Source organism: Vulpes vulpes, chromosome X, assembly GCF_048418805.1.
Source record: "Vulpes vulpes isolate BD-2025 chromosome X, VulVul3, whole genome shotgun sequence".
Taxonomy (NCBI): domain Eukaryota; kingdom Metazoa; phylum Chordata; class Mammalia; order Carnivora; family Canidae; genus Vulpes; species Vulpes vulpes.
Genome location: NC_132796.1, coordinates 116,582,041 through 116,595,137, shown reverse-complemented (window position 1 = coordinate 116,595,137; position 13,097 = coordinate 116,582,041). Strand labels below are relative to the sequence as shown.

The window sequence follows — 13,097 nt, the reverse complement described above, 5'->3', positions numbered from 1 at the left end:
ACCCTGATTGTCAGAAGAAGGAGAGGACCCCACAGACAGCTGGCCTGCCCCTACTGTCAGCCCTGGGAATTGGGACATGGCCCTTAGGGCTGAGCCCCTTCTTATTTTCACATCCCTGCTCTCAGGGAGGCCAGGGGCATGGCCTGAGGGTCTGGACTCAGGTCAGTGGAGGCAGGATCCCAGCCGCCCCTTCCCAGGAATCTGGGAGGCCCTGGGAACGCGTGGCCAGATGTGGACACCCTGTGTTCCTTCTACTCAGTCTCGAGGCTTTATGGTCGTATTCTGAGACTTTTGCTTCAGGCCAGCATAGGGGTGGGGCCCAGGTCCTGCCAGGGCAAAGGTGAGTCCCCTGAGTGAGCAGGGAGGGGACTTACCCGGGCTGCAAGTGGGGACCCCCAGAGCCCAAGCCAGCCCTCCTGTCCACACTGGAGGCCCAGGGCTGGGCTCCCAGTCTGCACCCTGAGGCATCCCCTGCTTCCCTCCTGCAGGGACTGCAGGAACTGGGAGGTGAAGGCCTAGGTCTGAGGCAGGAGACCTAAGTCACAGAGCAGAGGAGGCCCTTGATCTCCTCTTCCAGCTTCTTAGGGCAAAGGCTGCCCGGGGGTAGGGGTGGAGGGAGACGCTGGAGGGTGCCCACATGGCAGAGATCCGGAGTCCCCTTCATCACAGCTGCCAAGGGTGCCTTCCTCAACCGAGGCCCCACCCTCCCCTCGCTAGCCCTGTTCCCACGTCACCTCTCTCCCCCAGGCCCTTGGGTCCCTTTGCCCCCACCTGCTCATAACCCTTCTGCTGCAGACACAAGTCATCATGACTCTGGGGGAGAGGAATGAGCTCCCGAAGCATGAGGAAGATCATCAAGACCCAAGGGAGGTCCAGCGCCCAGTAGATGCACAGCTGTCGGAGGCTGAGGAGGAAGAAGAGGGCCTGTCTCCCCCCTCCTCCACTTACTCCCCTTTGTTTTCGGGTTCCTCCCCCTCCTCCTCCTCTTCCTCTTCCTATTTCGCCCTGTACCCTGGCACCCCAGAGGAGGGGTCTGCTGCTGGGTCCCCAAGTCCCCCCCAGAGTCCTCTGAGGGCCTGCCCCTCCCCCAGTGCTCTGGCAGGCCCTCCCTGGAGCCAGTCTGAAGACAGCTTCAGCACTTCAGATGAGGAGCGGTGGGGCACCGGGGTGGAGGGGGAAGACGCCCCGCCCGTGGCCCTGGAGGGGTTCCATGTGAAGGCGGTTGACCTGGTAGCATTTCTGCTCCACAAGTATCGCACCAAGCAGTCTACCAGCAAGGCAGAGATGCTGGAGGTCATCACCCCAGAATACCAGGACGACTTCCCAGTGATCTGGGGCCAAGCGTCCGAGTGCATGCAGCTGGTCTTTGGCCTAGACTTGATTGAAGTGGATCCTATCGTGCACTCCTACGTCCTGGTCACCGTCTTGGGCCTCAGCTATGATGGGATGCTGAGCGGTGAGCAGGGCCTGCCCAAGACCGGCCTCCTGGTGCTGCTCCTGGGGGTGATCCTCCTGGAGGGCGACTGTGTCCCTGAGGAGAAGGTGTGGGAGGCGGTGGGGGTCATAGGAGTGTTTGCCGGCAAGCAGCACCTCATCTATGGGGAGCCTGGGGACCTCCTCACCCACGTCTGGGTGCAGGAAGGCTATGTGGAGTACCGGCAGGTGGCGGGCAGTGACCCTACTCGCTACGAGTTCCTGTGGGGGCCCAGGGCCTACGAGGAAACCAGCAAGCTGCGGGTCATGGAGTATTTGCTGCACATCAATAGCAGGCAGCCAGCGTACTCCCCGGCCCAGTCTAAGGAGGAGAGGAGGAGTGATGAAGAAGAGGGGGCCTGAGCCCTAGGAGCGGCTAGGCCCTTCCAGCCTCGGGTGGGGTCGGTGGCTTGTCCCCTAGTCTGGGGACAGGGAGGCATCCCTTCTGCCGCTGCTGGTGCGTGTGTATTGTTGGATGAGACTCAGCTCTGGGCTTCCTAAGGAGTGCGGGGAGGGTCGGAGGAAGGAAGCAGGGCAAAGAGGCCCTCTGGGGGCCTGTTCTCTACCGTGATCCCGAGGTCCAGAGCTGGTTACCATGAGGAGGCTCTCCCACGTTGCTCAGATTTGAGGGTTTCGTAGGCTTCAGGTTATGTGTGCGAGGGGCATCCCCCACGAAGCCCCTGTACTTCCCCAGTTCAACAGTTAAACAGTTTTGTCCTGTCCTGGAAACCAGCTGGCCGACCCGCCTGCCTCCGTGTTTGGGCTCTGGACCCACATCCCAAGGCATCCGCGGCGGCGGCGGAGGAATTGGTTGGAAATGTGAAAGCACGTCGTCAAGTGATGGGGTCAGGACATAGAGAAAAAAAGTAAAAGGTTGTTTGTTCTTCATTCTTGTCCCTCTGGTCTGTCATCCTGAAAAAGCCAGAGGAACACGGACTGGTGTGCTCTGGCATGTGCCGGGGCCTGCGGGAGGCCAGGGGAGCCCTGCTGGCGGCTCCCTCACGGCCACACAGCGGCTGAGCTCTGCTCCCTGCAAGGCCCTGTGTGTGAGCAGTGAGGACACGAGGGGCCCGGGGCCACGCAGCCTTTGGGGACTGTGTGTAGCGGCCGCTGTCCCGCAGGGAGGTGGGCAGGGGTGCCCTGAGACCTGTGCCAGCCCCAAGGGGCGGAAGGATGAGGGGGGCGGCGGCCCCCGGTGCAGGCTCTGCAGGGACCAAGGCCCCGGGGCCGGGGGGCTCTGTGGGCAGCGCGACTCGTGTGCAGCTGAGGAGCGAGCAGCAGGCGGGAGATGGAGGCTGGCCTCCACTCTGCCTCCAGGTCTGGAAGCGGGGACCTGAGGCTTGTGGGGGGGGGGAGGAGCGCAGACTGCCTGGCAAGGTGAGGGGGGCGGGCCCAGGCCGGTCAGAGTCCCGGAAGGGGCCCAGGGAGGTCAGGGGGGGCCTGACCTCCCAGCCTGAAGGAGGGCCCGGCCCTCCTGCTCCCCACCCCCCAGCCTGGAGCCCCTCTCTGCCGGACCCACCTGCTGGGAGCACTGGGGACCCCTGGCTACAAGGTCCAGATGGGACATGGGCTGACTTCCACCTCAGAGGTCTGAAAGAGGGGAGGGCCTCGCGTGGGGGCTCGGATTGGGGTCCCCGCAGAGCAAAGGTGGGCAGGCCCTGGCTGGTGGCAGCCAGGGGACCGGATGCGCCAGGAGGGGGCTTGGAGAGCAGGGGAGGGGCCCCGGAGGGCTGCGGGAGGGGGGGGGACCTGTCAGAATCAGGAGAGACCAGGCGGGGCTGCGGCCTCGAGCTGAGGCTTGGATGCTGGGGCCTGGGGCAGTGGCCTCGGTCCAGAGCCAGGAGGGGCCCAGGCCTTCCCTGGAGTGGGGTGAGGAGCTGAGGGAGAACTGCGGGTGTCCCCCGTCCCACCTTCATGCCTCCACTCCTCCCGGAGAGATGGAGGCACTGGGCCCCCACCTCCGGACTGGGGGGGTGGCCTTGGGGAGGCCGGACTCATGCGGACACCCGGGAAATGCGCTCTGGGGTGGGGGTGGGGACTGGAGCCCATGGAGCTCAGGAGCCTGGTCCAAGGGAACTTTGCAAGGTCTGAGGAGGGGAGGGGCACAGGGAGTGCCTGTGGGGGCGGGGACCCTGGAGCCCAGGACAGAGGGGACCTAGCAGAGGGCAGGGCCCATGGTGAGTCCAGGAAGGCCTCGGAGGAGCGGGACAGAGCCAGATGGTGGTGGCGGGTGCAGCAGGCCTGGCACATCTGGGTACCTGAGAGCCTGAGGCCAGGTGTGGCGGGAGCAGACGCTGAGGGGGGCGGAGGGGAGGGTCCAGGGGCTAAGGGGACTGAGGGATGGACCCTGAGGGGGACTGAGGGGACCCGGCGGAGGTCAGGGCCCACGGTCAGCCCGGGAAGGCCGAGGAGGAGCGGAATGGGGCCAGATGGTGGCGGTGGGTGCAGCAGGTCTGGCACATCTGGGTATTAGTGAATTATTATCTATGTCCCTTTTTTTTTTAATTGGAGTTCAATTTGCCACCATTTAGCATAACACCCAGTGCTCATCCTGCCAAGTGCCCCCCTCATTACCCCTCAACCAGTCACCCCAATCCCCCGCCCACCTCCCTTTCCACTTGTTGGTTTCCCAGAGTTAGGTATGTCTCATGTTTTTTCACCCTCACTGATATTTTCTTTTTTTAAAAAAAATAATTGACATTTATTCCTTTATTCATCTTGTTCATTTTTTTATAATAAATTTATTTTTTATTGGTGTTTGATTTATCAACATACAGAATAACACCCAGTGCTCATCCCATCAAGTGCCCCCTCAGTGCCCGTCACCCATTCACCCCCACTCCCCGCCCTCCTCCCCTTCCACTACCCCTTGTTCATTTCCCAGAGTTAAGAGTATCTCATGGTTTGTTACCATCTCTGAAATGTCCCACTCATTGTCTCTCCTTTCCCCTTTAATCCCTTTCACTATATTTGTATTCCCCAAATGAATGAATCCATATAATGTTTGTCCTTCTTCAATTGACTTACTTCACTCAGCAAAATACCCTCCTGTTTGGAGAGAGAAAATCTTAAGCAGACTCCCCACTGATCTCAGGGCCCAACATGGGGCTCAATCTCACGACCCCGAGACCATGACCTGAGCCGAAATCAAGAATTGGATGCTCAACTGACTTAGCCACTCAGGGGCACCTGTATTGCTCAAATTTTTAACAAGTTGGGCAGATCATTCTATTACTTATGCTATTAGAGTATTATCAATGTATATCTCAAAACTAGGAAGTGTAAAATTATTATAAGAAGACTGCAAAGATGGTAAGAGTGTTATAATGTTATTTTGAGGAAGTTACAGGGTTCAGTAGTATTTCATTTTTTGTTATTTTTTTATGCTTCATTTTATTTTTTTAATAAATTTATTTTTTATTGGTGTTCAATTTACCAACATACAGAATAACACCCAGTGCTCATCCCATCAAGTGCCCCCCTCAGTGCCCGTCACCCATTCACCCCCACCCCCCACCATCCTCCCCTTCCACCACCCCTAGTTCCTTTCCCAGAGTTAGGAGTCTTTATGTTCTGTCTCCCTTTCTGATATTTCCCACACATTTCTTCTCCCTTCCCTTATATTCCCTTTCACTATTTTTGTTATTAATTATAGGAGAAACTTAAACATAATTAGCTGCTGGTGACAGAGTTGAGTTTAACCCAGGCATGCAAAGAAGTTTAACATTAGTAGATCAACCAATATAATTGGTCACATGTAATAGTCAGAATGGTTCAGGAAAATCAAAGCCACTGTAAATATTTAACATGGAAGAAATTTAATGCAAGGAATTGGTCATGCAAGTGATAGAGAAGCCAAGCAGAGGAGAATTGGGAAACCCAATAATTAGCATTACAAGGAAATCACTCCCACCTCTGGGCCTGAAGAACAAAGAGGGGAAAGAGTGTTACTAGAACCTGGGTTCAGGATTCAGCAGAATCTAGAGCCATGATGGGTCAATCTGATGTAGCTGGAGGCATAAAGAATATGTAGCCATTGAAGGAAATTCCAGTTGTTGTAGAGGAAGGAGGAGAAAAATCTCTGACTTCTCCACCCTTCTGGGTTCTAATCTCTTAATGGTGTGACAATTCGCTGAACCAGAATGGCAGCCAAATGTTGGTGAGTTTGGGAATTGTAACTTACAGGGGTCAACCCCAGTATAATCTAGGGCAGAATGGGGAGGAATGAGGATGGATCTGGGGGTGATTTAGGACCAGGATTGCCTTACATTACATTAACAGATTGAATGAGAAAAATCAGATCTAATTTTATATAGAAAAGTATCTAATCAAAATTAACATCCATTTATAATAAAAAAGAGATGTTATCCCAAAGTATTAGACTGGGACTATGGGGTTTGGGGAGAAAGCCCAGAGAGATAAAGTGCCATCTTCATCACATCACATCAAGGGCACATACTATCAACATGATTTATCACCATTGATGTTGACCTTTATCACCCAGCTGTGGTAGTGTGCCTTGGATTTCTCCTTCTCTCGAGCTCAGGTGCAGAGGTAAGGAAGGGAGGGAAAGGAGGGATCAGCACTTGGCTAATTTCCTAAATTACCATCCCAGGTATCAGTGCTAACCATGGCCAACTTGTCACACAGGTAAGAACCCAACAAAAGTAATTCAGCTTCTACTTCCTGAAGTGTAATGGAAGTCTTCTAATGTGGACAAAAATGAACAGGATCATGGTGTATATAGAGGTGATAAGGGAGTTTGGATCCATCTTTAGACGGAGCCTGAATATCAGAGTACAGCACACGAACCTTACTTTGTGGGTGGCAGGGAATGAAGCAGCAGTGTGCCACGATCACAGCTGGCCCCCCATCCTTCCTTCTTCTTAACAGTGGAGTTCGGAGCCATTTTCTCATATACTGCCTGTTTGCTCACCTTCCTCCCTGGGTGTTAGGAAGGTTTAAAAGCTTTTAGTAAGGCATGTACTTATCAGTACCTCAGAAGGGTGCCATTTAAACTCTCATATGAGAACAATATTTTGCTCATTTGGAGAGCAAAATATTTCACAAGAACCACATTTGGTTTACGTGTGCTCCCTCTTGACTCTTTCAGATTAAGCTCGATACAGTGGCAGATCTACATCATGGCCCCAAACTCAGGAAAGCAGGAAGACTTGATGAGGAACTGAAAACACCAGCTGCATTTTCCCTATTGGATGGCATGAATCCTCTAACCCACGGTCATGTACACAATTACGGTTTCCATCTGAATCTCAGTTGTAGGCTTATTATTTTTGCTTGGGTATCACCTTGACCAACTTGATTTCTCTGTCACTAGAATGGGAGAGTTGCTAACCAGACACAGATTCTTAAATTTTGACTTAAAGTGAAATAACTTACTAAGTACTTGTCTCAGGCTCACTTCCCAATAACAGTGATAGACACGTGAAACCCAGATTTCGGGCTGTGCAGGCACTTGTTTCTTGGTACTGGCATTGCGTGTGTATACTGGCAGGAGAGGGTCCACAATGTTCCCCCAATTAGAAATAGAGTTAGAAGTCTCTGTCTCTTGAATGCACCAGGGGATACTTTAGGCAAAGGCTTCATTTTCTACTTCTGGAGCCTATTGGAATATTGTAACCTCCCCTCCAAACCTAATTTGACTTCCTATTGTATCATTTCTTACTAAATTGGTCATTTCTTCCTAAATGGTAGAGCTGTCCCTCCAGCACGTGGAGGACATTGTCTCACCTTGCTAACTCTACAAGGAGTCCTCTCTTGCCATCATTTAATTCTTTCACAGCATTGTACTGATTTTCATGGAAAATGTGACTTTTTAAAGTTACACATAGACTAGAATTGTTCTGTCTACTGTTGGGTGTGTTAAGATTAGGCACCTCTCCTAAAGTTGTTTAGAGACATGTACTTGTGTTACTAATCATGTATTTATGGTTGTGTTGATAGGTTGTTCATATTAGAGGCCAAATAAAATTGATCCAACAAAATTGTGTATTTTGAGTGAGATTATGTTATTTAGCAAACATTTCCTGATTCCCTACTGAGTGCCAAAGGCCCATGCTGGGCCCAGGAATACAGAGACCCTTGCTCCAAGTAGCTCACAATATTGGTGACAGGTTTGCTATAAATCTGTTTTCCAGAGTCTTATTGAGATTGATTCTAACAGTTTCTGCTTGATTTTTTTTTTACATACTGTATTTACTTATTCATGAGAGATGCAGAGAGAGCAGCAGAGACATCGGCAGGGGGAGAAGCAGGCTCCCAGCAGGAAGCCCAATGTGGGACTGGATCCCAGGACCCGGGATCATGACCTGAGCCGAAGGCAAACACTCTACTACTGAGCGACCCAGGTGCCCCTCTGCTTTATTGTTTTAACATTCCAGTGGTTCTAAAGATATCCTTCTTAGAAAAATTTAAAACTATAAAATCAGTTCTTGAATAGCTATGGTACAAGTCAGGTTATGCAATTTCATTGAGGATAAGTTTGGGTAGTTTCTGATATTTGAGGAATTCTATAGTTTCATTTAAGTTCTTGACCTTATGTACATAGATTTGTTCTTAGTATTTTTCTTTTTATTCTCTAATATCTGGTGTAGGGCTTGTGGGCTTGCAGTGATACCCATTTTCATTACTGATATTGGTAATGTACATCTTCTCTATTTTAACTTTGGCTAGAGTTTTAAAATTTATGGGATGCAGCAAATCAGTGTTAAGAGGGGAAATTATAGCATTTATTGGTTAGATTAAGAAAGATATCAAATCAATAATCTGTTTCCACCATAACTTAGAAAAAGAAGAAACAACCTAAAGCAGAAAGAAAGAAAGAAAGAAAGAAAGAAAGAAAGAAAGAAAGAAGAAAGAAAGAAAGAAAAAGACAAAACAATTGAAGACAAAGAAAAGTGAAATCAGTCTTTTCTTTGACCTAGGGATGATTTTAGAGTATGCTGTTTAATTTCCAAGTGTTTTGAGGTTTTTCTTGTCCTTCCACTACTGTTTGATTTCTAGTTTGATTCCTTCATTATTAGAAGATATCCTATGGATCATTTAAATTTATTTTTTTTAAGATTTTATTTATTTATTCATGAGGGACACCAAGAGAGAGGCAGAGACATAGGCAGAGGGAGAAGCAGGCTCCCTGTGGTGAGCTCAATGCAAAACTCCATCCCAGGACCCTGGTATCATGACCTGCACGGAATGGAAACGCTCAACCACTGAGCCACCCAGGCGACCCTGGATCATTTACATTTAAAAAACATTTTGATGACACAGGATATAGTGGATCCTGGAGAATGCACCATATGTGCTTGAAATAAACGTGCATTTTGCTGTGATGGAACAGTGATATTTGGATCCATAGTGTTTCTGACTAACCCAGGGTCCAGGCTGAGCCCTGGCTGATGTTTCGGTTCTCCAAGCTTTTGGCATCCTTGTGGTGAGATTCCAGCATGAGCAACTCAGGTAAAATCAAGACTTCCTAGGGAACTTTATCCCTTGCTTGTATTTGCCCCATTTTCCATTTCCCCCTCCCCTGGCTAACCAGGACATTCCTTTCCTGGTCCTCTAACTAGGAGGGGACCTATAGTCTCCCCACTCTGTTGATTATTCCTTTGAATGGATTGGCCTTGGTGGCCAAGTGGTGGGATAATTGAGAGAAAAATAGCAAAGTAGTTACCTCCCAATTTTTGGTACCAAAGCTTTTCTTTGCAGAGACACACATGTTAACTTCCCTCCCCGTTTAAGGTATCTGCCCTGCTGTTGCTGAGGCTCCGCCACAGGGTTTCAGCTTTGGGCCGGGGCTTTCCTTCGCCCTACGTGATAAATCCCTGAGTACATCCATGCTAGTTCGCTCTGCACCGGTGGTCAACATATATTTCCCATAAAAGGCTAGACTATAAACATTTTTGGCTTTGTAGGCCATACCTTCTCTAAGATAGATAGGTTTTACATTTTATTTTCATATGATATGCATCTTCATATCGATTTTATGTTTCAGGTATATTTCTATTTAACATTTATCTTAATCCAATCCTTTAATTGTTTATTTAATATTTATATTATTATTTTTTACATTTGTATATTTAGTTTTTACCTAATGTCTTTTTTCAGTTACAAGATCATGTCCAGTAAACCACATTCCATGTAACTGTCATGATCCTTAAGATTCTCTTTGCAGTGACAGTTTCTCCGACTTTCCATTCTTTTTGATGATGACAATTTTGAGTACTAGTTAGGTATACTCCAGAATATCCCTCTATTTGAATTTTTCTGATGTCTTTCTCATAAGTAGGCTATTGTTATGAGTTTGGGGGAGGAAGCCTAGAAAGGTCAAGTGCTCTTCTCATCACATCCTATCAAGGGTACATTCTATCAGTATGACTCATCCCTGGGGATGGTGATCTTGATCATCTGGCTGAGATGGTGTTGGTTAGTCTTCTGCACCAAATGTTTTTTTTCTTTCTCTTTCCGCCATTATCTGGAAGGAAGTGACTATGTGCAGGCCACAGTTAGAGAGTAAGGATTAGGTTTCATCTTGAGTGGGAGACTACCTACATTAATAAGGATTTGGAATTCTTTGGCATAAGAAATTTGTCCTCACGGATATTTATTTTATGCTTTGGTTTATAATGCAGTAAAATTTTACTTATTTGTTCAAATTTTTCCAGATTTGGCCACTGGGAGCTCTTTTCATTGACTCCTGTGGCCCTTTGTCTTACGCTCATCATGTTTTATATGTTTGTTCGTTTTGAGCATTTCCTTATATTCTGGCATGACAAGATGTCCCAGGCTTATCTTGTCTATTTTCTGCATGAGCCTTAGAATCATTTATTTCTTTAAGGATCCCCGGTTTTCTTTATTAGGAAATAAGATTAGAAACTGATGCTGCAGGGGTCCATTGTCCCTGGTACATCCTTGCTTCTTGGCTCTCCCAGCTGACAGAGCAAGAAAATACATGCCTGTATATAATACTTATTTTTTGTTGTTCTCAGGTGGCTGCTCCATATTTTTTTTTTCTCTAAGGTTTATAGTTGCTTTCAGTGGAATAGACAAGGAAGAGTACTCTTACTTGATCTTGACCCTAGATCATTTCCATTTAATGATTGAGAGGGTTGTTTTAAATGTACCACTTGCTTGTTGCTTTCTATTCATCCATCTTGTCTTTGACCCTTCTCCCTTTTTTGCAAACTTTTTTTCTGATAAATTGCCATTTTTTTATTATTCCATTTTATTTTATTTATTTTTTTTTACTAATAAATTTATTTTTATTGGTGTTCAATTTACCAACATACAGAATAACACCCAGTGCTCATCCTGTCAAGTGCTCCCCTCAGTGCCCATCACCCATTCACCCCCACCCCCCGCCCTCCTCCCCTTCCACCACCCCTAGTTCGTTTCCCAGAGTTAGGAGTCTTTATGTTCTGTCTCCCTTTCTGATATATCCCACACATTTCTTCTCCCTTCCCTCATATTCCCTTTCACTATTATTTATATTCCCCAAATGAATGAGAACATACAATGTTTGTCCTTCTCTGATTGACTTACTTCACTCAGCATCCATTTTATGCAGTAAATTGGTTGATAGTTGTATGTCTTTTGGATTTTTGTAGTCTGTTTTTGCAGTATCAAGTTTTACTTATTAGTGTGTAATTATACATTATACAAGTATTACTGACATGATTCACCAACTATTCCAACTTAGGCATAATATAATATCCTTAAAACAATAAGAATATTCCATTTCTTCCCTCTCATCCCTTATACTATTGTCACAAGTTTTATTTGTTCATTTTTTTGCAAAGGCTTCAATATATTGTGGCTATTCTTGCTTTATGCCCAAAGTCAGCACATTTTTCCCATAATAAGATAGATAGTAAATATTGTAGGTTTTGCAGATTGCAAAGTCCATTAAAGATACAAGCCTTTAAAACTATTCTGATTTCAAAGGCTGAATACAAACATGCCGCAGTCTGGATTTGGCCTAGAGGTAGCCGTTGGCCAACCTTTGTTTTGGACAGTTAATTATCTTTTAAAGTGTCTAAATATAAGAAGAAAATGTCTTTTATATTTACCCTCATTTTTACAATTTCTGGTGCTTGTCGTTCTTTGTACATTTACACATATTAGTATACCCCATCTGCATGAAGAACTGTCTTTAACATTTCTTATAGTGTATTTCTGGCAATGAATTTTCTCAGCTTTTGTCTGTAAATTTTTTTTTGAGGGACATGTCATCCTTTTTAAAGACCTATTTCATTATTTTAGAGAGAGTGAGTGTAGCTGCACAAGTATGGGAAGGGGCAGAGGAAGAGAATCTTTCAAGCAGACTCCCTGCTGAGTGAGGAGCACACTCTGGTGCAGGATCCCAGGACCTACAAGGTCATGACCTGAGCTGAAACCAAGAATTGGATGCTCAACTGACCGAGCCACCCAGGGCACAACCCCCCGTTGAGTTTTGAACAAATTTTTCACTAGATACCGGAATCTGGATTTAGAAGGTATATTCTCCTCCTTTTAACACTTTAAAAATCACTCTTTTGCATTCTGGATGAAAATCTACCATAATTCCCATTTTTCTCTGTAATATTTTTTTCTTCTTGTTGCCCTTGTTTCCTTCATGGAAACTTCTCTTTCATTTTCAAAAGTTTGGGTTTTGTGTGTCCTTTTTTAGTGTTTCATGCGCTAATTGAATCTGTGTGTGTATTTTCCCTTTTGCTGACTTTAGAAAATTCTTGCCCATCAGCTCTTCAGATATATCGTCTACCCTGTTCTTTACCTCTTTCTTATTTTGGAACTCCAGAATAACACACAATCTACATCATTTCATATTATCTCACCACTTTTGGATGCTCTATATACTACTTTTCAGTTATTGTTTTTTTCCTCTTTGTATTTCATTTGAATAATTTCTAATTTACTTATCTCAAGTTGATTCTGTCTTTCCTCTACCATGTTCAGTCTGTTTTTAATCCTTTTAGCAGATATTGTTTTTCAATTCTAGCATTTCCATTTGGTTGTCTATTGCTTACATCTGTGTTAAGATTACTGATCTCTTCATGCACATCATTCATCTATTCTTCTAGATTATTTAACATGTTAATCATAGGTGACTTAAAGTTTCTTCCTGGGGCACCTGGGTGGCTCAGTGATTGGGTGTCTGCCTTCGGCTCAGGCTGTGATCCACGAGGTCCCAGGATCAAAGCTCACATTGGGCTCCCTGCAGGGAGCCTGCTTCTCTCTCTGCCTGTGTCTCTCATGCATAGATAAATAAAATCTTAAAACAATTAAATGAAAATTTCTTCCTAATATAGCTGGAATATAGAGCACCTTGGAGTATAGTTCTTTTATTGTTTTTTCTATTGGCAGTGGATTGACTGTTCTTGATTTTGGAGTGTTGGTTTTTTGTAATATTTTTTATTGATTTGCAGCCAGACTTCATCTGTAGGAGTACAGCAGAGACTGAAGTAAATAGCATTTATGACTGGAAATTGGCATGCCTATTCTTCGCTAGGCTGTTAGTGTGTGGAGAGTAGCAAATCTACTTGGTAGTTTAGCTGGGTCCAAGTTTTGTTGTTGCTACAAGTTTCAAAATCTTCCAGTGGTGAGCTGCC

The 13,097-nt window shown here is 46.6% G+C and overlaps 1 protein-coding gene across 4 annotated transcripts in view; it reads left to right on the top strand.

Annotated features, from left to right (window-relative positions):
* The window catches only part of LOC140593658 (protein EOLA1-like), a 67,829-nt gene extending 65,468 nt beyond the window's left edge, over window positions 1-2,361 (top strand). For all 4 annotated transcript variants that reach the window (XM_072743968.1, XM_072743966.1, XM_072743967.1 and 1 more), the window contains one exon: window positions 796-2,361. In XM_072743968.1, coding sequence (XP_072600069.1) covers window positions 808-1,836 — 1,029 coding nt within the window. In that variant the 5' untranslated portion in view covers window positions 796-807 and the 3' untranslated portion in view covers window positions 1,837-2,361. The remainder of the gene's footprint in view (window positions 1-795) is intronic.
* The last annotated feature ends 10,736 nt before the right edge of the window (window positions 2,362-13,097 follow it).